This window comes from Equus przewalskii, chromosome 7, assembly GCF_037783145.1.
Source record: "Equus przewalskii isolate Varuska chromosome 7, EquPr2, whole genome shotgun sequence".
NCBI classification, from domain to species: domain Eukaryota; kingdom Metazoa; phylum Chordata; class Mammalia; order Perissodactyla; family Equidae; genus Equus; species Equus przewalskii.
In genome coordinates, this window is record NC_091837.1 from 82023671 (window position 1) to 82048291 (window position 24621).

The following is a 24621-nucleotide window of genomic DNA, read 5'->3' on the forward strand; positions in this document are numbered from 1 at the left end:
ATGTGCGTGGTCGCTGCGGACCAACTGGATCCGCAGCGCGCAGGCCTCGCACCCGAGAGGCGGCGGCGGGATAGGGGCATCGCCGAGCCAACCGAACTGCAGCGCTGGGACCCCCGGCCACAGTTGACCTCGCAGGGAGCCGGGCGTTGGGAATTCCGAGGGGATGGAGGCCCAAGACAGAGCAAGGGTCCGTCCGGAAGGAGGCAGGACCCTGTTGCCCCCGCCCCTTTTCCAAGAACTTGCACCTTGGTGAGTTTCACAGCCAGCTCTGGCCTCCGAGTTTGGTCAATTCCACAATGTCAAGGTCATTTAGGCCTAGGGAGATAACCATAAGGGCGTTCTGGATTTTGTGGCTTCCTTGTTTTTATTAAGCTCACTGCTGGGAAGATATTACAAGGTACTTTGTCCTCAGGCTACGAGGAGGTGGGGGAAATTTTAATCATGTTTATGGTTTGTTGTGCTAGATACTGGCACTCAAGTTAGTTTCTTCCTTCCCCTCCTCTTAAAACTTAATTTTGGAAAACAAAGTATGGACAATTAGGGGCCGACCAGTGGCGTAGTGGTTAGGTTGGCACGCTGTGCTTTGGCTCCTGGTGTTAGTGGGTTCCGATTCCGGGTGGGAACCTGCGCACCGCTTATCAAGCCATGCTGTGGCAGCATCCTACATACAAAGTGGAGGAAGATTGGCACGGATGCTAGCTTGGGGACAATCTTCCTCAAGCAAAAAGAAGATGATTGGCAATAGATGTTCGCTCGGGGCCAATTTTCCTCACCACACAAAAAGAAGTATAGATAATTGCTATTTATCTGCTGTCAGGCATACTCAGATGTGAAGGGGAAGCTGCGTCATCTGTGGGTACTTTTACTTCTGGGTCTTGCTTGTGCCTGACACAGAAACATGACTCACAGCTGCCTTCTCCCCAGTGTGGTTTGTAGGATTGATGTGATGTCATCTGATAGGTAGTATCTGTCACCTACTTAGGACCTGAAGCACCATTCTATGCTGGGCCTAAGTAAGGTGCCCTGTGGTTAACATGAATTATTACTGTCATCAGTAGATACAGGGTGTCCTAGACTTAAGCACAGATGTAGAAATAAGTTTTGAAATCACTGTACTATTTTGTACATTTTTTAACGTATTTGAAAGTCTTAGGAAAGCCTAGTTTACTGGATTTACAAACCTTGATTTTTAGATTTATGAGAGTTAAAATGTTTACAAAAGTGTGTTTGTGAACTTTGTAAGTTTGCTTTTAAAGGTTTTTAAAGCTTTAAAGAAATCTGACAGGGGCCAGCCCAGTGACATAATGGTTAAGTTCGTGCACTCGGCTTCAGTGGCTGGGGTTTGCCAGGTCGGATCCCCGGGGCTGATCTTCGCACTGCTTGTCAAGCCATGTTGTGGCAGGCGTCCCACATATAAAACAGAGGAAGGTGGGCATGGATGTTAGCTCAGGGCCAATCTTCCTCAGCAAAAAGAGGAGGATTGGTGGCAGATGTTAGTTCAGGGCTGATCTTCTTCAAAAAATAATCTGACAGATTATGTAATCAGTGTTTAAACATTTAAGAGTAAATCATTTATTTGCTGTGTAGGCAATGTGCTTTAAAGTTTGAGGAGAACAATTATTTTACCCAATTGACAAATAGGAAATTGACCATTAACTAAAGTCTCATACATAGTAGGGAAAGTTTTTCCCTGCTTATGAAAGTTACCCTTTGGGAATGACAATCCCACCAACTTTACAGAATCCTGCACTCCCCAGCAGGGTGGTGCCCTGGGAGAGAAAAATGAGACTGACCGATTACTCACATGTGTTTGAGCATATGAAAAAGTGACTGAAAACACTGGACTGATCTGTGGATCATTTGGGGGGAGATTTGCCATAGGCACATAGAAAACTAAAGAGATGCAGAAAAGGGCAATGTTAACATAAGGAAAACAGAGTTATTTGAAAAATGGAATGGGTTCATAGTATACGACTTGGCCTAGCAACGAATGCTATTTAGTGATAATAAAGTCAACACTTAGGGGAAGGGAAGTAGGGTGAGTGGAGTGAGAGAACTAAATCCTCGGCTTCTAAAGGAAGCAGTAGATAATGTCTCAAATTGTTAGGTCAAAAATAGCAGTATAGATGTATTATTTAGAAATACAGGAGAAAGAGCAAAATGACTTGTGAGTCATTGCTTCTGGGGAGGTGGGAAGAGTGGATAGGAGCCTGTCATCTTTCGTAATAGCTCCTCTGGCATTGTCTGATTTTTCAGCTAAGTGTGTGTACATTAATTTCATAAGAAGAAAAATTAACTATAAAACCCCTAAGAAGAACACAAATAACATAAAAATTAGCCATTGCCCAGAAACACTTGGTATGCAGAATATCCTTCTGGTCTATCTATAAATTGTGCTCACATGTAACTTTTTTTCTAATTTACACTTAATGGTGCATGCTCTCATGGCAAAACTGTATTTTTTCTATTAATACTTTTTAATATCCCATCATGGATGTGATAGAATCTAACCCATTCTCTGTGTTGGGTGTGTGAAGATTTTCTCTGTGCAAATGAAATAATTCAATGGTCATCTTTCTGCATAATATTTTTATCAATATTTGTGAGTTTTACTTTCCGTGAAATTCCTTGAAATGGAATTTTTGATTCAGAAAACGTCAATGTTTTCAAGGCAAATTCTTTTCTTCATTCTTGTTCCATCCTTCCTCTTCTTTTTTAAGCATAATTCTAAATTATACCCTGGAAGTCTTGGTATCCAAATTCATAGCATCCACTTGTAGAGAGAAGAAATAATGTCTCTCACCTTACCAGGATTAGAAATTAATAGTTTTTGTACTTGCCAATTTTGTCTTAAAAAGCTATCTTTACCTTGTTCCCCACCGTTGCTTTCATTTTGGAAGGCTGTAGTGTACCATAGTGATTAAGACAGTGAACTCCAGAGTCACACAGACCTGTTTTCCAATCCTCTGTCTGCTGCTTGAGTGGGGTGACCTCAGGGACAAGATACTCAAACAGCTAAGGCTCAATGTCTTTGCTTGTAGAATGCAGATGTTCGGGCACCTGCCTCCAGGGCATCCAGAGGAAAGCAAGGCTATCGAGAGAAGTCCTCGTGGAGAATCTAGCATGTAATAGAGACTCAAAAGATGAGATTTATTATTTTTCTTTGAGGTGAAAACTTTTCCATGTAATTTTTAGCTATTGTTTTTCTTTCCTGTACATTTGCTAATGTCCTTTGCACATATTTCTACTGGGATCTATTTTTCTTATCAACTTTTTTCTCAGGCCCCTTAAGTGACATTTAAATTTTTTTTCAAATATTTTCTTATTTTGTCATTAATGTTTTAATTCTTATGGCATTTTTTGACATATGGAAATCAAATATTTTTAGTCAAATGTATTGAAATTTTTTGATTATTTTCACATGCCTCATTGTGAATGTCTTAGAATGCTAGGATGGTCTGATTGGTAAAATCTCAATTTGGTAAATATTCATAAAAGATGTCAGAGCAGACAGGTGCCGCTCCCAACAGAGCTCACCCACCTGCCACCCAGGCCTTCTCTGCTGCATTTGTAGACTTCCTGACTAATTGGGTGTTAATTCACCTCTTGTTCTTTCACCCAGAATCCTCCGTACCTATCTGGATCTTCCAAAAGTAAGGACTTCTTGAGCAGCAGTCAAAACACAGGGCATTGGTCTGAGTTGGGCCTGTCTACTCCTTAGCTGAGACATATCATTTCATTTCTGTGAACTTCAGGTTGCCATCAGTAAAGAGGCGATTTATGACAGATATTTCTAAAGACCTGTTCTGCTTTAACATTTTATGCTTCTGTGACTCTGACCCGTCTGAAGACACCACGTGACCCATCCCATCCAGACTACTTAGGTGAATTCCTGACCTAGACATTGCCTGGGAAGCCAGGCCCGCTACCAGATGAACCTCCTGGTCCTCAGAGGCTTGCATTCTAGAGGTGAGGGTAAGCATGCACCCCACTGACCGTGTGTGGTGGGTTGAATAATGTCCCCTCAAAATTATGTCCACCAGAACCTTAGAGTGTGACCTTATTTGGAAGTAGGATCTTTGCAGGTGTAATTAGTTAAGGCTCTTGAGGTGAAATCATCATGAATTTAGTGAGGGCAAGTATTTAAATATGTGTCCCTGCTTTTTCTTTTTACAAAAATGAGATCATATGATAAACATTACTATTCAATTTTTTCACTTTAATATTAGAAACACACAATATAAATTTGAGGGCTTCACAAAGAACTACTCAGATTTTTTATGTGTCTCTATTTGCACATTAAACAAAAATATCAACCCTGACTGTGAATAGAGTGGAAATGCGGTAGACGTGTATGCCTATGTTTATGTAATATTGTTTTAAAACCTGTCCTTTCAGGTTCACCATCATGGATACTCTATCAGAAGCAAATGGCCCCTTTGTTTTAAAGCTTTTGAAAAAGCTGGGTGAAAAAAACTCGAAAAATGTATTTTTTTCATCCATGAGCATTTCATCTGATTTGGCCATGGTCTTCTTGGGGGCAGAGGGAAACACCACTGCCCAGATGTCCTAGGTACCAAAAGCCATTTAAAGACAAAAATAAATGCTGTTAATTAATCAGTTGAGCTGGTCTTCCACATTTCAAATCCCAAAGAAACTGCCCTTAACAGATAACTCTGCTAGTGTCACAGGGGTGTGGATGGAGAGGCGGCAGGATAGGGCATGTTACCACAATCTGACCATCCTGCGACCACAGAGCGTTTCCATGGATGTCTCTGATCTCTTAGGGATAGAGTGGTGGACACTTGATTCCGAAGAATGATGTTGTAAGCACAGTGTTCTAGCTTGTATGTGAGTTTGTAAGTAGATGTAACTATTTATGTCAATGTTGAGTCTTGTGATATTCTTTGGATATTGTCAAATGATTTTCAGTTGTTAAAAATAACTTTTACTTTTGTTTTCTCAATTAAGTAATAAGACTCTCTTAGAATGGCATTTGTTAGCCAAACATGTTTTCACTAGTGTTTCAGTTATTTATTTTTGAGTAAGCAACCACTCCAAAACTTAGTGACTTACGGTGACCATTTACTGTTTTGTGATTCTGGATGGACCAGGACCAGGCAGTGCCTCTGCTCCACTTGGTGTTGGCTAGGGTCCCTTGTGTGGCTGCATTTGGGGGGACCTCAGTTGGGGTGCATCTGGGCTTTTCCACATGACCTCTCCTCCATGTACTGCCTCACCCTCGAGGGCCTTTCCTCCTGGTGTCTCATTGGCACGGTAGCCTGGACTTCCTTACAGCACAATACCTGGGCCTCAAGAGGGAGCATTCCAAGAGGACAAGCTTGAATGTGCAAGTGCTTATCAAGTCTCTGCTTGTGTCATGCTGGCTAATGTTCCATTGGCTAAAGCCAGTTACACAGCCAAGCACAGAGTCAGCCCGACAGCGGCTATACAAGGGTATGAACACTGGAAGTATGGCTCACTGGGGTCACTAATGACTCATAGTTTACCTTCTGGCCCCTAATGATTCAAATCCCTCCCACAGATAAAGTACACTTACCCCATCGCAAGACCCCCAAATCTCACCCTGTTATGGGACCAGGCTCAAGCTTGAAGTCCAGGAATTTGTGCCATTCAGACTTTTAAAAATGCAGCTCCTCAGTCTGGTTCCTTGGGTGCAGATTTTTGTGAATTAAAAAGAATCATTTTCCCTACCCGCACCACACACATACACACAATATACAGTCATGAGACAGGGAGAGAGAACTGTGGTAGACACTCCTGTTCAAAAAAGGGTAGTGTGTGTCTGTGCGCGCGCGCACGTGCGTGTGACTGAATGAAGCACATAGCAATTACTGAACCATAGCAATTCTGAAACCCAGCCAGGTATAGGTTGCCAGTTTCCTCTGTTCTGAACCCAGGGAATATTCCCTGATTACTCTCTCCTTGTGCTTCCAGAAGTCATTCCTAATCTCCTGTCTGCCTTGGTCCTTGGCTCTGCCCTCTGTGTTCTTTTTATTTTGAGGAAGACTAACTAGCCCTGAGCTAACATCTGCTGCCCATCCTCCTCTTTTTGCTGAGGAAGACTGGCCCTGAGCTAACATCTGTGCCCATCTTCCTCTACTTTATATGTGGGATGCCTACCACAGCATGGCTTTGCCAAGTGGTGCCATTTCCGCACCCGGGATCCGAACCCGCAAACCCCAGGACGCCGAAGCAGAGTGCAAGATCTTAACCACTTGGCCATGGGGCCAGCCCCTTTGACAATCCTTTAGGTTCCTTTAAGTCATTCCTTTCTATCTTCTTTGGTATCATTTCATCCGTCACCTATGAATATCTAATTGTTCATTTTATTGTGTTTTATTCAAATTATGGTATTTTTCTTACCAGAGCTGGACACTAGATCTCAAGTTTTTGTTGCTGGTGCTTTTACTATTGTTTAAGGACTGTTTTTACTATTGTTTGTTAAGGACAAGCATCTCTTTAAATGGTTATTATATTTTGGGGCACAGTGAACTCTCTCCTGTGTACTTGACTATTCAAAGAGATGACCCTTTCTGAATATCGTTCCTAATACATCAGTCTTTTAGCTAAATGTTTTTTAAATTCTTCTCTACAGGTAAAATTACAGAGGTACTGTCTCCAGATTCAGTTTAATCATTGCCTATGCTGATTCTTGTGAATGCCATCTACTTCAAAGGAAAATGGAATAGTCAGTTTACGAAAGGGCTGACCATGGAAATGCCTTTTAAAATCAGCAAGATGAATATTCCGTGCTATCAGAGGGAACTCCTGGGAACAGTTCCTGTGTTCATATTGGTTTTTAAACATTCAAGAAACTTAACCTCCAGAACTTTGACTTTACCTGGCCCTTCGGCAGCCCTGCAGTTGACTCTCCACCAAGCCTTGAGACCTTTCTCTTGCCCTTGTGCTCCTTTTTGTCTCTCACAACGGTGGCTGCATACTCCTTTGCCTCTGGCCCAGCTCCCTGTACCATCTGTACTGTGTTCTATCTAAATCATAGATCTGATGGTACAGTCCTTGGCTTCCCAAAACTTTTGAGAGAGTATGATATGTGAGGCTCTTCGTAATTTGCACCCTGCCTATTTCTCTGCATTTCTCATCACTACATAAATGCTCCTTTCATTCTGCCAGTGTCGCCTCTGGGAAGCCTTCCTTGACAGTCCAACCTCTGCAGTCCCACTGATGCTCTCCTCCAAGCTGTCACAGCGCTCCCTGCTGTCTCCACAGGAGCATTGCCGTGCTGAATGAGGGGTCTTCTCCCACCCTGCTAACGTTATCTGAGGGTAAAGAATGCTGTCTTACAAGTGCCTAGCACATACTTACTTGGTGCTTAAATACTGAACCAAAGAATTACCTTTAGTCTTCTTTTGATAATAAAGACAATACAAGCACCAATTTTTGTTTAAAAAACAACTGAGCAAAAGGACATATACATAGGCTACACAGAGTTTAGCTGCTTCCAGCTTTGAATATATTATTTGCTGAAGGCCCTTTATCTTTTTCTTATGGAATCCAATTTATTCTTTTTTTATTTAACACTATATATTTTTACAAATGCACAAAAGTAGACAGAATAGATTAAGTTTATTCTTCATATTGAACATTAGTTGAATCTTCCAGGCAGGCTTGAGCCTGAATCTTCAGTTTCTCAAGAAATATATTTTCTTCCTGGCTTTATTCTGAAATTAACTGTCCCATTTTCTCCTAGCAAAATACTTCTCTCCTTTAAATTTCTTTAACAAGATGTCTGTTAGGATTTTATACTATTACAAGTAACAGAAATCCCAGCTCACAGTAGTTTAAACGCTTGAATTTCATCTTCCCTACCTGGAGGTCTGGAGGGGGCCGGGACTGGGGCTGTTGTGGGTAATGCTCTTAAAGAACTGGTTCTCTCCCTTCCTCCTCTGTCGTCCTTAGCACATGACTTTCTTCCTCATGGTCACAAGATGGTTCATCCTTAATCCAGACAAGAGGAAAGGAGGAGACAAAGGGCGAAGAGCAAAAGCCTTCTCTTCCTGAGGTTCTGCCATTATTTTCAGAAAGGAAAAACTTTCTTCTCTATTTCATTGGCTAGAATTCTTTCATCCTGTGGGGAGGGGAAGAATGCTACTTTGCTTTCTAGTAGAGAAAGACAAAGGAGAAAGAAGTTGTAGTGAGTGTTAAGTACATCAACCTATAAGGTCCTTAAAGGGCACAGATTGTGAATTGATATTAATTATCATTTTAATTTCTATATTTCTAAATAACTTTAAACTTATCTACACAATTGTATTTAGTCAATCATTCAGTTACTACAAATGATCAAGATTGGATTCTTTTATAATTTAAAGCCAGAACTTTTGAGACCTGGCAGTGGGGAAGAGGAGCAAGGGTTAGCAATACATCCAGTGATGAAATCCAGCCCACCTTCTATTTTTGTAAATAAAATTTATTGGGAAAGCCATGCTCAGATGTTTACATATTGTCCATGACTACCTTCATCCTACAACGACAGAGTTAAGTAATTGCAACAAAAACTGTATGGCCACAAAGCTGAAAATATCTACTCTCTGGACCTTTCCAGAAGAGTTTTCAAAAACCTGGCCTGGAGGGAGGTAACTATGGGTGAGGACAATGTTCTGGCTGAGGGTTAGTTTGGGTAAGCATCAACCATGTGATGACACAAAGATGTATTTTTAGTTTAATTTATTTAATAGAAAATTATATGATATCCCAGAGAACTGGAGAATATAAAGGACCTGCGACTGTGCCTCTCACTGATTATTTATTAAAGTCACAATAGCTGCTATCAGTAAACTACAGAAGGTTCAGGAGTTGAGGAGGATTGTTGTATAGAGCATTGTCACGGTCCCCAGACCTTTCTTACCGTCTGAGGATGCATTAGTGATAGGTGTGGTATCTTTCTAGTAAGTTGTGTTCATTTTGCCTGGCCCTTTCAGTGCTCCTGTTCATTAGTTTGTTTATTTATTTATTTAACAGATGTTAATTGAGTGCCCACTATGTGCCAAGTGTTGTGCTAGGTACTGTTACAGCCATATACAAACTGGCAAAGCAGCCCTGCCCTCATGAAGCTGATGGTTTCCTGGGGAGGGCGGCAATAGCATCAATCAGAGAAGAGCAGTGTATCAGGACGCAGATACAGAGGAAAGGGGACAGGAAGTGGAGGAGGGAGGGCATGCAACTTCACATGAGGATTATCCAGGATGCCGTGACGGTAAAGAACAGAAGGAGGTACGGAGGAGTGCTCTGCAGCTTCTAGGGGACGAGTGTGCTGGGCAGAGTTGGGGAGAACCTGGTTTGTCCAAGGATCTTGAATAGTCCCCTGTGACTAGCAGATGAGCAAAGTGGAGTGGTGAAAGATGAGACAGAGAGGAAATGGGGGCTGAGCTCTTGTCATGAGTTAAAGGTCATTTTAAGGACTTCAGCTTTCACTGTGAGTCAGAAGGAAAACCACTGATGGGTTTTCAGGCAAAGAATGATATGATTTGACTTAGGTTTTAACTGGATCCCTCTGGCTTCTGTTCTGAGAGTCATCACAGGGGGTTAAGGGCAGAAGCAGGGGGAGCACTTAGGAGTTCATCGCAATGATCCTGGATGAGACTGATGGCACAGGTCAGAGCTTGGTTATATTTTAAAGGTGGAGCCAATATAATTTATGAATGGGTCAGATAGGCAGTGTGAAGGGAAGAGAGGAGTCAAGGTTATTCCAGGGTTTTTGCCAACTGGAAGGATGGTGTTGCCATCAACTGAGATGGGGAAGGATAGAGATAGATGTGGAAGAAAATACGAGGAGCCCAGTGCTAACTGTTAGACTGGAGGTTGCTTTTCTATGTCCAAATGCAGCTCTCAAGTGGGCAGTAAAACATACGAGTCTGGATTACTGGGGAGAGGGCCAGGCTGGAGATTTAAATTTGGAAATTATATCTAAATTCACAAGACTGAATGAAATCACCAAGAGAAAATAAGCTTAAGGATTAAGTCCTGGCACCCTAGTGCTTGGAGGTTGAGGTCATGAAGATGAACGGGCAAAGGAGGGGGCTGATGTGATGTTCTAGAAGCCAAGAGAAGAAAGCATTTCTAGGGGCAAAGAGTGGCTAAGTCTGTTGAATTATACAAATGTATCACTTGAATTGTATTTCAACTGAATGTTTATCTGTTTCCTTTATAGAATGAAAAGAAACCTGTGCAAATGATGTTTAATGTATCTACTTTTAAAATGACCTATATAGGAGAAATATTCACTCAAATTCTAGTGCTTCCCTATGCTGGAAAGGAACTGAACATGATCATCATGCTTCCAGATGAAAACACCAATTTGAAAATGGTAATAAGTGTTCCAAGTACACATTGTATCATATTAAGGGCTCTGACAAGCCTTGTAGGAAAGAGAGTTTTTGTGTGTGTGTGTGAGGAAGATGGTCCCTGAGCTAACATCTGTGCCCATCTTCCTCTACTTTGTATATGGGATGCTGCCACAGCATGGCTTGATGAGCAGTGTGTAGGTCTGCGCCCAGGATCTAAACCTGCAAACCCCAGGCAGCCAAAGCAGAGCATGTGAACTTAACCACTACGCCACTGGCCCAGACCCCTGAAAGAAACTTTTTTAAATTTATTTTTATCATTGTTTCCTTAACATATTTGGTCATGTGCCAGTTTCCCTTCGAATAGTTACATCCAGTGGGGATGGTATTCCTAGTATTGAACACACTTTAGAAAATACTCTTAATCCCGGAAAGGGCTCAGGTTGGGGCTGAACCAGGTCTGAGTTCAATGTCTTGCTTTACAACTTAGTAATTTTTCTTCTCTCAGCCTGTTTCTTCCTATGGAAAATGATGAAAGTACCTGTCTATGAGGGTGTTGTAGGATAAAAGAGGATGGTGTATATAATGCATCCGTTTTAATGCACAGGGTGTGCCATTGACAGATATTCGCAGGCTTCTTCCCAACCTTGCTAAATAATTGCGGCCTTATTCTTCGGAAAGCAGTTCCATGAGGCAGAGCCCCTCTGACACTGTGAATCACCTGGGGATCTTTTAAATGCAGATTCTGGTTTAGTAGGTCTGGGATGGAGCCTGGGATTCTGCATTTCTAACAAGATCCCAAGTGATGCTGAGGCTGCTGGCCCCTGGGCCAGACTCTGAGTAGCAAGCTTGCGAAGAATGGGTGAATGTTAAGCAGGAAAATCTTTTGCTTTTTTAGAAAGCTAATCCTTTTGGCTGCAGTGGATGAACTGGAAGAAGGGAGAATGGAGATAGAGCAGATAGCAGGCTGCTCTCGCTTTTCAAGCAAAACATGACAGGGCCTTAAAAGGCAGTGGCAATGGAGACAGAGGAAGGGCCAGATCAGACAGAGATTTTGGAAGTTAAATCAACAGAAGATGGTGATGGAGCCACTGGAAGGAAGTGTGGGTGAAAGAGAAGGCCAAGTCTGAGATGTCCCACCTAAACATGCTTTTAATAAGATAGAACACCAAATTTTAAAAGGACAGTCACTCTCTCACAAATGTAGTCCAAACTAATATCTTAGTTATAAGTTTCTGCCTCAGGAAAAGGCTTGACTAAGTTTCTGGAATTGAGGAGTCGAGACATTAAAATGAAAAATCGTCTGATAGTTGAATGGTTTAGCATCAGTGTGCTTTCTTCCAGATCTGTGCTGTCCAGTATGGGAGCCATTAGCCACTTGTGGCTATTTAGATTTGAATTAATTAAAATTAAACAAAATAACAGATTCAAGTCTTCCCTTGCACCACCCACATTTCAAGTGCTCAGTAGCTATGTTTGGCTAGTGGCTACCATATTGGACAGCATGAGTATGGAATATTAACATCATAGCAGAAAGTTCTGTTGGAAAACACTGTTCTAGATCTGAAAATTTCCAACTCTCTTCTTTAGGTGGAAGAAGAACTTTCTTATGAGAAATTCATAGAATGAACAAGGCCGGGCAAGATGTGTGAAGAAGAGGTGAAAGTTTTCCTTCCTAGATTTAAACTGGAGGAAAGTTATGACTTGGAGGATGTCCTTCGCAGTTTGGGCATGACTGATGCCTTAGAAGAGGACAAGGAAGATTTTTCGGGAATTTCATCTAAGAAAGGTCTGTATTTGTCCAGGATCATACACAAGTCTTTTGTATAGGTCAATGAGGAAGGTACAAAAGCAGCAGCTGTCACTGCCATCATCTGGGTTCCCACATGCGTAAGAATCACCCCCAGGTTCTGTGCAGACCATCCTTTCCTTTTCTTTATCCAGCACAGCAAAACCAATAGTATTCTCTTCTGTGGTCGATTTTCCTTTCCATAGGAAATAATAGTCATTGGATATGGCCCTTCTCTTTTCTCTTGTTGACCCACTTTTGACCATGTGCCTGCAATCCACAGTGACCTTATTAGTGCAAGGGTGACAATTCAGAAATGAGGGACCCAGTTTTGAAATCTCTTGTTAAGAACACTTGTGTGCTTGTGTGTTTGCATGTTAAATGTTTTCTAGGATCTGAAATGGACATTCTCTGAGGGTCTTCTGGTCACATTGGCAGTAGTAGCATTGGCCACTTAGCAAAATCCCTCTGCTTGGAATGAGGTGTCATCCCCACCACCCTCCTTGCCACACACACGCGTTTCAACTGTGCCTTCACTGTGCGGAGTGCTGCCCTCACCGTCTGCTCTGCCTCCCTTCTCCCAGGCACAAGGAGATAGATGTGACTTTTCTCTCTTCTCTCCCAAATAGCGTTGATATCTTGTTCCATTTTTAATGAAAGAATAGAGAGTGAAATGGAGAGGTAGGAGGAGGTGTGGGGAGCAGATCTTGGAAATCCTGAGAGGGGCCCTCTATCCCAAGATTTTTTGTGAGATCATCAGAGGCCAGCACAGAGACTGGGTGAGCAGCCAACTCAGACCAGTGAGGAACCTGTCCTGTTTCCCTCGTGTGCTTCTGCTTTTATCATAGTTTGCGTTCATGAGGATTTGTGGGTCACATACCTATTCAAATGGACACCTATCTACTTTCCTTGAAAATTTAAAATTGCCATCGGTAGGCAGAGATGATTAGACATGCTCCATTCCCAGGAGGGTAGCTTTAGACGATTTCATGGGTAAACATCATATAACTTTCTATTTTATTTCAAGTATTAGAAAAAGAAGGCAGTTAAAGTTTCTGTGGCCATTTGTGTTATATGCTAAAAATGTGACTGCTGTGTTCAGTGATTCGGGAACAAGTTGATTAGTCAACTGAAGAGGAAAAGTGGTGCTGATTTCTAGGGGGCAGCTGAAAGGACTTATTCCACTGACCCCCTCGCAGTCAGAGGATCCTGGGCCCCTCCAGCTTACTGATGCACCTCATCTTTCTCTTCTCTGGCTGGTGCACTCCCCTTTATACCCAAGCGAGCAGCGTAGCTGTGGAGAAAGACTGGGATCGAGAAGTCTAAAGAATCATTGACGTGATATGTGGGCTAAGAGAGGAAAGAAGGGAATGAGGGGTTGCTGGTTTTGTCGCTCTTCTCCCCCTCCCTCCTTTGCCTAGCACTGGGATGTGGAAGAAAGACTCAGGGGTGGGGAATAGTCAGTTTGTGTGATTCTTCCACTGCAGAGAGAGCCTCTGAGAGCTGCACCCAGCAGCAGCAGGCTGATTTCCTGTTCCTTGTGGAAAGGCACGCCACTGCACCCAGGCTTGCAGAGTCCTGTCAAGTGCAGGATAGGAGTTACCCCAGCGTTAAGGTGTTTTTCTTCCCTTTCCCTGGGAGAGGAACATTCAGACCATATCAATAGCGAATTATGAAAATGAATGACAGTGGTCTTATCTCTTATAGACTTATAATACAATAGACCTTAGCCATGTAAATCATAAAACACAGAAGATAAAAATTTCTGCCCTAAGAGGCTTTTATTGTCTCACTGAGTTACCTTAGCTGTTTGTCAAATTGCCTTTGAAGAGTTACTCCTCACTATTTTATTACTATAGTGTAAGGCCTGAAATTCTGTGTGCTGCCTTGACATCTCTGAGTCTCCCAAGCCTCCAAAGGCCATGTCTCCCTGTTCTCCCCTATATGTGCACCCCCTCCCCCGGCAGAGAGTCTCCCCGCCCAGCTACTTCCCCATCAGCTGGGCGGGCTCTCCCACCTAGTCCCCGACCAACTGAGTTTCACTTCCTTGCAGTCTGTGAAATTATTCAGACACAATGGCCTCATCCTCCCGCAAGAACCAGGGGCCACCTCACCCTCTTGTGACTACAGAGCCTGCCTCCCACAGTCCTTGCTGGTTCACCTGGTCCCTGAGTGTGACCCCCATGTGGTCCTGCAGGGCGTCTGTTGTCCTCCTCTCGCAGTTCGTGAGTGTATGTGACTAATAAACTGTTGCCAGTTTCATCTGTCCAGTGTCTCCTGTCATGTGTTTGGCCATCTTACAATATTTGGGGTGGGAGATCCCTCCTTCAGCAATGGCATGGAGATGATCAAAACAATTACATTTTAATAAAAGGCACAGCCACCCAAATAACACATCCACCTCTTCTATGAAATTGTGCTAGAAAACCTTTCCATTATGCTTTGCAGTGTTTCTTGTAAGCGTCCACAAAATAAATTTCTTCTAGGATTTATTCTAGGAAAAGTTTATTCTTACCCATTCACAAATGAGTACTGAGCACCTCCTTGGCATTAGGGATTTTACACAGATTGTTTTATTTAATCCTTAGCAATAAATAAATCCATGAGGAATTTGAGGCTAGGAGGTTAAGTAATTTAAACAAGTTCTTGTAGCTAGCAAGGGGGTAGAACTGGGGTCCAATGTCAGATCTGATGATGCCAAAGACTGGAGTCTTCCTAACAGGCTCAGCTCAGCTCCTATTGGAAGGGCAGCTATCATCACAGAGCAGGAGGAGCTCTAAGGAGCTCAGAAATATGTGTGGCCCTAAGATACAGTCTTACTTCTCTGGCTCTGTCCTCCCATCTGGAAAGTGGGGCTTGGAAACTTCCAGCACCACAAGTACACAATACCAGATCCCTGGATGTAGTCCTTGGAGTGTGGAGCTAAGACCAGGTCTAGCTGTCCTCTACAAACTCTGCAAGCATGGCTGGCCCTGTCTGGGAGTCCCTGATGGAGGTCCTGAGAGCCTTCCCTCTTCCTCTGCCCAAATAACTGGGAGCCCTGGAGCAGCTCTTGCATCCCTGTTTCCAGAGGAAGGGCCACAGTTGCAAAGGAGGCCTTCAAAGTGACAGATGCTTTAGAGAGTGACAGGATGGATGCTGAGGCTGCAGAAGGCACTCCACGAGGACCTGATGCCCTTTTGCACATAACAGGTGTCCTTACCTGCAGTTTCTGGGTTGAAGGGGATAGAGGGGCCAGAGGGCCAGACTTGGGCTTGCTGCATGAGCTGACCCTGATCTGACACTCACAGGCCATGGCCTGGGCCATGCACAACTGACAGATACAACAAGTGGTTGTCGGGGAAAACAGCATCAAATCCCTCCCCCACCAGCGCTAGAGTTGAGTCCAGAAGGAGTTAGCTTTCCCTAGCTGTTTGTGGCCAAGCCTATGTCCTTGAAAGGGGAGGTTTCTAGAAAGGGTCGGCAAACAAGAGACAGATTTACTGGTTGCCTTTCAGATTCAAGCACAGGTTCAGCTGAGAACTCTATTCACTGCTCTGTTTGTTATCAATACATTTATTGTCTCTCAGCTCTAAATCTCCCTTCATGGAAGTACTCTGTGTTACTGGCCCTAGCCCTTCTAAAAAGTAGTACTTTACCAGCTGGCACAATGTTAGGTTTGTCAATAGAGGGAGCTGGAGAGGCGCCACAAGGTGACAGCAGAAGAAAGGCACTTCCCTTCCAGTTTCAGGTCCTCATGTGATTATGTAGGGTAGGCGCCCAGCATCCCACATGGCCGTCTCTAGCCACAGTCTCAGGCCATGCTTGTTCTGCACAATGGCCATTTCCACAGTCGTTCAGGATGCAACCTCTGGCAACTGTTTCCCTACCCGGCGTTTTGCTTTCGTAGGCCAGCTCCACCTTGCCCACATCTTCTAGCAACGGCAAACAGCTTCTGTGAACTAGCTTTGATCCTGAGGCATGTTTCTTTGGCACTGGCAGACTGCATGTGCTTGTGGCAGCCATACCTTCACAGAAGTCTGAACCTCAGCCTTGGAGCATTAGGTCTGTCTGCTCGGGCTACAATAACAAAATACCATAGAGTGAGTGACTTACACAACAGATGTTTATGTCTCGCAGTTTTGGAGGCTGGGAGGTAGGAGATCAAGGTGCCAGCTCGCTCCTGGTGAGAGCTCTTTTCCTGGCTTGCAGGTGGCTGCCTTTTCACTGTGTGCTCAATTGGCAGAGAGAGAGATCTCTCTTTTCTTCTTCTTCTTTTTCTTTGTGAGGAAGATTGACCCTAAGCTAACATCTGTTGCCAATCTTCCTCTTTCTGCTTGAGGAAGATAGTCACTGAGCTAACATCTGTACCAATCTCCCTCCATTTTATGTAGGATGCCACCACAGTGTGGCTTGACGTGTGGTGCTAGGTCTGCCTCCAGGATCCAAACCTGCAAACCCTGGGCTGCTAAAGCAGAGTGTGCAAAGTTAACCACTACACCACTGGGCTGGCCCCTCTTTTCTTCTTCTTACAAAGGCATTAATCCTATCATCAGGGCCCCACTCTTATGACCTTATCTAATCCTAATTACCTCCCAAAGATCTCCAAATACCATCACACTGGGGGTTAAGGGCTTCATAATATGCATTTTAGGGAAGACAATTCAGTCCAGAGGTCCTCTCCTAAGTCCTTAGTTCTTTCATTGTCCACATACCCCCAGCCATGAGATAGCAATTTCTCTTGCTATACCTGCTACTTCTGCTCGATTAGGGTCCTTTTTATTTTGTTAACCCCTTTACCAGTTAATAATTCTTTATATCAGTTCTCTCCTGTTTATATAACTGATGTGGTTTCCGTCTCCCGAGTGGACCCAGACTGATGTAACTGCGTATGCGTCTCACACACTATCAGGAAAGACCACGACCAAAGCTTAAGTACAATGTGAAGGTTTACCAAACCCGACCTGGCTTGAGTTAATGCAGCTATTAACAAAAATACTTAGTTAAAAATGAAGAATCTGGACAACTGCTGAACCAGACAAGACCCAAAGACAATTGCTATAAGCTGGGACTGTCCATATACAAACTGATAGGACTGAGCTGGAAATCAGGGTGTGTGGTCACCCTATTGATATGCCATATTCCAAGAGGATATCAGGGATTCTACTTCCCTTTGAATTTACCATCTGCAGTACACCCACTCAAAGCAGCGCCCAAAGAGATGTCACTAATTACTACCCAATTCTTTATCATTTAATGCTTCCAGATAACACTCTTGGAATTAAGGGAGAGAATGACAGTGCACTAACAAGGCATGAATGGCAGTTACTAGGTACTGTAATATCATGTCAGAAACACTTTTGTATTTCTCATAATTTCCCTGAAATACAAAATTTGGCATGCTAATTAGTGTAATGTTTTTCAAATTTAGGTCCACTGGGCTCTACACATTCCTGGGTCATCAAGTGCTCCATAGCATTTCTTTTTCATTGCTTGCTTTTATTTTGGTAATAATCTAGATATTTTAACATAAGCACATTTCAGATGACCTAGATGTCCACTTGATAATTCTGAATACTGAGGACTGAGTACTCTGAATTTAGGATTGTCTTGGGACTAAGTAGTACTAATTTGATTGGGGAATGTTAATGAAAAAATACAGAAGCAGATCCTATATAAACGACTCATCAATTCAAAGGACTGGCCAAATAATATCCAAGAGGTTTTGTAATTATCTGAATACAGAGAAGTGGTGGGAGAGCTGAATAGAGAAGATGTTCGAGTATATTGAATATACACATTAGCATAGGTGCACTGAACCCCCAAAATCAGCACCAAAACAGGCACAACAATTTTTAGGTTAAAAACAGCAATTTAGCTTCAGCAGAACAGCATCATAGATTACATACAAGATTCCATTCACTCATTTAGCCCAACTTCTCTCAGAGAGTGAAAACTCCATTCCTTAAATGTTCTCAACAACCAGTAATTTTGATACTCGTTCATTGTAATTAAGCTCCTCTTCCCTCACAGAATGTGTGGAACACTCTTCAGTTATCTGGTGACAATATTATTAATGTGGGGTGTGGCAGAGTCACCAATCCTGATGATACTTTCTCTTACAACTTCATCATGCTATCTCTGTTCTCCTGGTATTTATTAACAGAGGCATGTGTTTTTTACCTTACACCTTCTCAAAACCATGAAAGGCTGATGGGAATCTTGTGGGGAGAGTGGGAGGTGAAGCAGGGCATGTATGGAGTGGCCATTGCTGAAGAACATGGTCAGTTTCTGAATGTAAACCCTTTGGACACCCAGCAAAGTCTATGGATGCCTCCTCACCATTGGTCCTCACTGAGATTCTTCTAGGTGGAACGTGTGTTCCCTCAACAACATGGAGTACAGAGATCTCAGATCACCTTAGGACTCTCCGACTGTGCCTGGACTCCACTGCCCTCTTAGACAAATGGAAGTCTGACTTGGAGGTTCTGGTAGGCTGGACTGAGAGTAGGCTAGGAATGTGTCTTTCCTGAGTCTGCAAAATCAGGAGTGAAGAGAAATAGGAAAACCTAGGTCAGGGTTGAATGAGGAGGTGAGAACCAACTGATACTCTCCAGTATCAGTTGAAGAGATGTGAAAAATGAGGTATAAGACAAGAAGACAGAAAATAGTTTCTGAGACTCTGCATGAGAAAGCCTGGAAACTTCTTTTCAGGTACCTGTGGCCTCACAGAGCTTTATAAAATACTGCTGCCTGGATGGGTCCCCAGGAGATCCTGATTTACTTGATTAGGGTGCAGACTGGGGCATGGGGATATTTAAAAGCAGAAGGACCAAACACTTCTTGGGGAGGTCAGAGTAAGCTTCCCTTGGGAGGCATTATTTGAGATGGATTTTGAAAGACAAGCTAGGGTGCCAGGCATCCTATGTAAATATAGAGGATGTGGAGGGACTACAAATAGTTTGCCATGGCTCTAAAGAAAGAAGAGAAATCAAAACTTTAAGATAGTTTGTAAATTACCCTTTGGATACGAAGGTGGTATGAAGGATTTTAAAATCAGGGTAACAATCAGAATTAGAATGTTTATTTGGACTTTAAAGTAGAGAATAGGTTGTGGTGGATCTGGAGAACTGTTAGGTAGGAAAATGAATTGTTTAGGAGAGAAATGAGGAGGACTTCACCCAAGAAATAGATTGAGAAAGAGGGGAGGGATGGGAAAAACACTCAGATGTAGAAATGACAGGACTTTTGATCACTTAGTTAAGAGAACTGGGGAAGGGACTGACTCTAGGTTTCTGAGAGATGTCCAGTAGTACACCGGTAATGTCTACAGCTCAAGAGATGGGTTAGAGGTTTGGAAGGAATCAGCAAAAGTTGAAATCTGAACCCATGGAGATAGTCAAGTCATTCAAGAAGAGCATATTACATTATGAAAACAAGAAAGCTGTGGATGGAGGAAAGGAATGAGGACAGGACGAGAAGGAACCAGGAACGGTGCTCTGGAACCCTGGGATGCAACAGACAAAAGGGCTACTAACAGTTGTCAGCAAACACAATGAAACAAGACCTGGGACATATCTTTCCACCCTGGCAATTACAGGGTCATTGGGGACCTTATCACAAGCAGTTTCATTCAGAGCATGTTGGGGTGGAAGTCACACTGCAGAGGGGTGAAGGGTAAATCGGAAGGTGAGAAAAAGACAACAGCCAATGTCTTTTTTTTTTTTTTTTTTTGAGAAACTTGGCTATGAATGGAAGGATGAAGAAGCAGGACGGTAATTACAGGGTATTAAAAGTAAAGAAATTCAGTTTTTTGTTTTTGTTAATATGGGAGAGATTGAGTATATTTATGAGATACAAGAGAGGAGGAAATCAGTGAAACCATGTCCTAGAGAAGGAAGAGGTCTACTTCCTTCCCAGAAACAAAAGGGGTAGAGAAACGGCAGGTCCAGTGAAGGGGCCCAGTGGCCACCCCTCCATCATCGGGAGTAAAGAGGAAACCCTAAAGGTGCACGTGCTTCAGACAGACCTTCCTTTCTCTACTGTTGGCCTTCAGACCACAAGAACTAATCCCTGTATGGTCTTTACCCAACTTATGTTCAGTCAAGGACGTGTCAGGGCTGAGGTTCCTTTAAGACATTCCAGAGTAAGAACCCTCTGAAAATAGGGTCCAATATAAAGCTGAGGTGGCAAGGATACTCATCAACACTGTTCTGTGACGCTCTAAACCTGAGTGTCTGGGTCTGATTGCTAATTAGCCTTCCCGGTTCCCCTCTGGAAAGAGAACAGCACTGGCTTTGGAGTCAGGGACGCTTCCTTGGATTTGAACTCCAACTTGGCTCTCTGCTCCTCCATGCAGACACCTAGAACCAGGCGTCATAAAGCGTAGGTTTCAGAGTCGCATCCTCACATGTGTGCTTTCAGCAAGGTACTGAAAGGGACACATGCTATGAGATGGTATCACGTGATTAAATAAACAACCGCCACCACCTAGAACAGTAAATAGTAGAACACTTACCATGCTTTGTAATACGCAGTGCAGTGGCCATGAATATCTTCTGAAAACCCTGAGGCTTACTTAGCGAATGCCAAAGTACTTTAAAAAAGAGGTTCATTAATTATTTGCTTATTTTTTCTTTTTTAAAAGGCTAGTGTTCCAAACCTGATGACCTTTTCTGTGATGAGAAGTGGCTGTCAGTAGTTGAACACTTAAACACTTAGTGAGCACAAAAATGTGTATTTCTAACAAAAAGTTTTTCTTTCTTATTCCTTCAAATTTGTGTTTTATAGCGTTCATAATATTTTCGTATTTAGCATATTAGCATATATAGTCATACTGATACCAGGGATGCATGCTCAAAATTTTTTTGATGGGTGTCCTACCAAAGCCGTTTGGAAACCACTGGCGTTAGGAACCTTTAACCTCTGGTTTTACTTTTAGTTAATTTTCAGTTAAGTTCCAATTTTGAAACTGCTCTTGCATACACACACTAAACACGAATATTGCGCCTACTAATCCAGGAAAACAAATCAATCCTCTACTGGCGAAGTCTTCCACAAACGCCCTCAGAGGATGAAGCACTAGCCGCCCCCACCAAGCCATGAGCACCAGGGCGGGAGGATGCCGGGCGAGGTGCAGGCTCCTCCTGGGGTCCAGCCGGGGGATGCAGAGTCAGAGATTGCACAAGGCGGTGCAATCTCCCACTGCGCTGAGTCATCGCCGGAAGCCTTGCCCGAAATCAAAGCAGACGTGAAGGATCCACCAAGCTGGAATAGTAGCAGCAGCCGTCGCAGCAGCAGGAATCTCCCAGGTACTGGGGCCGGGGAGGCGCTGGTGTCCTCGGGTTCCCAAGGCGGGCGCGTCTTGCCAAGAGCTCGGGCGGAGCGCGGAGAGAGGAAGGGAAGGAGGAAGACAAGAGGCAGACACAGAGAGAGGAGAAGCAGGAGGAGACGACTAGGGAAATGATGGCGGGAGGTAACCGGGCGGGAGTGCTGCGGGGCTGGGGGCGCCCTGGCACCAGCCGCTCTAGACCCCAGCCCCACGCTGCTTGGGGTCTCAGGTGAGCCTCCGCCAGGGCCGGGGCGGCGAGTCCCGAGCACAGAAGCTCGGCGCGCAGACACGCCCTGGGTCAGAGGCGGCTCGTCCCGGGAGCAGGGTGGCGCCTGCCGCTTACTGACGCCACCGCGCTGGGATTTGCCAGCAGAGGGGGCGTGGCCGGTATTCCAGCCTGCGGTGTGGTTGCCGGAGTTGGACGGATGGAAACTTTTGGGAGGGTGAGTGGGAGGAGCCGCAGGGTGCAGCAGGATGACTAGGGCGCCAATGGTAGCCTTGTCAGCGATTTCTGTGGAGTCTTGGGCAAGTTCGCGGGACGCTGGGTCAACGCCACCTCCAGCACAAACGCCTATCCCCTCTGCGATGCAGCTTATGGGTTGTACCTTTCCTTTCTTTCCCCCTCCCTCTTTGCCTACTCTCCTCCTCCTTCCCCCCTCTCTTCCTCCCTCCCTTCCTTAGTTCCTCCTTTTTTTCCCTTTCTTCCATTCTTTGTCTTTATTTTCTTTATTTCACCTCTCTTATCTGTTCTTCTTCTTTGGCTGCTTTCCCTCAACTTAAAAAACATTCTTCCTAACCTGTCTTCCCCTCGTCCACAGTAGTTAATATAATCGATTCCTAACTTCCCAGATACTCCTCAGCGCTCTGTTCCTGTTTTCAGGCACCAACTGCCTCACGCATGCGCGCCACCTTCCTGTACGCCTCCAGCCTTCCCTGCTTCCCTGGGCCGCTCAGACACACCCCTCCAGATCTGCCAGGACGTCCCTGATTGTTGGGTCTCAGTCCCTTGTCTTCCTCTTACTACCTGCAAATATTGGAAATTCCCCAGAACTTTGTTAATGTCTTCTCTTATGCCTCCACTGTACGTTCCGAGTAACCTTATTCCATTCGCCTAGAATCTGCTGGAATCAGGATGCCAGTGGCTCCCACTCTCTTGCTTTAGGACTTTATCTACTTCTCCTAAGTAACCTACCTATATTTACAAACATTCCTTGGCTGTCCTTGTTACAGGTTCCGTGGGTATGGTATGTTCCACACATTACGTGGAATGTACCATCGTCCCCATTCCAAACTGGCTCCTCATATAAACTTCCTCCGGTTCACAGCCCGCCCTAAGCATAAATTAGCTAGGAGCCTGTTAAGAGATAAATTTAGGCATATAAAAAATGTTAGGAGTGTGAGCGAAAATTGATTTGAGTTGGGCAGCGGGCAATCTAGCAGAGACAAAGGAGCTCTGAGGAGCTGTACAAAATCAAAGACTTTTATAGGCAGGAGGGATAGGTAATAAGGAAGTAATATTGGCAAAACAGCTGGTTGGTTATTGCAAAGTTACTTGCCCTTAGAGGTTGGTAGGGGTCTGTCAGGCAGATTTCCTCACTAGTACTGGTCAGGCGATTCCTGATTGACTGGTTTAAGATTCCATTTCTGGGAGAGCCAAACTGATTAAGTCCTGGTTTGGTGACATAGGGCTTAAAGTAAGTGACTTAATTTGGGGCAAGTTGAATTGTTTTTAACAAGCCTCAGCATAATCCTTGACTCTTCCTGCTCCCTGGCCCTCATGTGATCAGTCACCCAGCCTGGCAAGGCCATTTTCCCCTCTCTCTCTATTCAGCAGTCGCTGGTGTACGCAGTGGTCTACCAGCAGCCTCCTCAGCCTTTTCCCATGCTAAATGGTGAGTCACAGTGCTTTTAAAAACTCCAATGCACTCATTTATTTAAGTGAGTACAATTTGTATAATTTAAATGAGTTTAAATGAGTACTCATTTGTATCATTTGTTTAAAAACGATGTGTGGCTTTCCAGACCATAGCTCAAATTCAAACTTCTAAACCTGGTTTAAAGCCCGTCCTGTCTCACCATGCCCGGTCTCTCACGGAAAATCACACAGACTGCTCCCTGAGCCACACAATCTGTGCCCTTCCTCGACATTCTTTGCACCTGTCAATCCCACAGCTGCAGCCTTAAAATCCCCCCCCTCCCTTTCGCCACCTTACAGAAGCTCCTGCCCAACCTGTTAGAACCAGCTCACCACTCCCCTTCTCCCGGGCTTCTAAAGAAAATTCATTCTGCTTTTCTGTGGGCTTGCTTAGCACTTTGTAAACTATTCTGTTGCAAAGCACAGGGCTGGCTGGAAACCATGCATTTATGTATGTGTATCTCTCCTAGGGCGGGAGCTCCCAGTCAGGAATAATGGCATTTATTGTCTATTTCTTCTCCAAAACCATATAAGGAAAGTTCTAGATAAATGCTTTTTGAATAAATTCACTTTTGGATGTGTGGGTGGGGAAGGGAGTAGAGCAGGGAGTTCACAGGTGTTCAAGGCCCCCAGGAGAAGAATGATACCAGATACTTGGAAGCAGAAAGCTTGTTTTTGTGGCCAACTCTGCCATTCTTGATCTAAGACCTGAGGACAGTATTTAGTTGTCTTAACTTTGTTTATTCTCTTGTAAAAGGAAAACTAGCTTAATGCCAATTCATTTTATTGGCTGGAAATCAAATCTTTCCACATTGCTGTTTTTATGACAGAGTTGAATTGTGGCACTGACGCTAAAGATATTATTTTGTACGATACTGAAATTAATTCCTTTTTAGATTTATTGGGCAAGGTCCGTTTTGTTTAAAGTTCCAACCTTCTCAAAGGCTTTAATGTACAAATGAGATTAGGGCACCGAGAAGAACTGGAGGAAAGAGTCAGTCTGTTATCCTGTTTCAGCCCTTGCCTTTTCACTGGTGTGAGCTGGGACGCATCGTTAAGGTGCACTTGTGTGTAAGTGTGTGCCAGTGTGTGTCATTACTATGGGGCAGATACTGATGGGAAATACTGTGCTACTGACCAGCACCTGGATGTTGAAAAGGAATGGAGGTGAGGAAATGAGATGAAGGAAGAGGAAAGATGGAAGAATCCAGAAGTAGGCACTTGCAATTAAGAGCAGTTAAAAGGTAGAGTTGAAATTGATATGATATTCCAGTTAATTCCT

The 24621-nt window shown here is 43.8% G+C and overlaps 1 protein-coding gene, 1 long non-coding RNA gene and 1 pseudogene across 10 annotated transcripts in view; 2 read left to right on the forward strand and 1 right to left on the reverse strand.

The window, feature by feature from the left end:
* On the forward strand, positions 1–14381 carry LOC139084585 (serpin B6-like; annotated as a pseudogene).
* SERPINB8 (serpin family B member 8) overlaps positions 11974–24621 on the forward strand; it is a 25343-nt gene continuing 12695 nt past the window's right edge. Inside the window, exons 1-3 of one of the 9 annotated variants that reach the window (XM_070627830.1) lie at positions 21870–21949; positions 23256–23316; positions 24481–24583. Coding sequence is in view for 1 of the 9 variants with exons in the window: in XM_070627824.1 (XP_070483925.1) it covers positions 24537–24583 (47 nt within the window). In the remaining 8 variants the exon portion in view is untranslated. The other 8 variants (XM_070627824.1, XM_070627828.1, XM_008523376.2 and 5 more) reach the window with 8 other exon arrangements.
* LOC139084587 (uncharacterized) lies at positions 13877–21746 on the reverse strand. Its single transcript, XR_011542085.1, has 2 exons — positions 20612–21746; positions 13877–16173 (listed from the first exon to the last, which is right to left on the reverse strand). It is a non-coding gene; the product is annotated as an uncharacterized lncRNA (long non-coding RNA).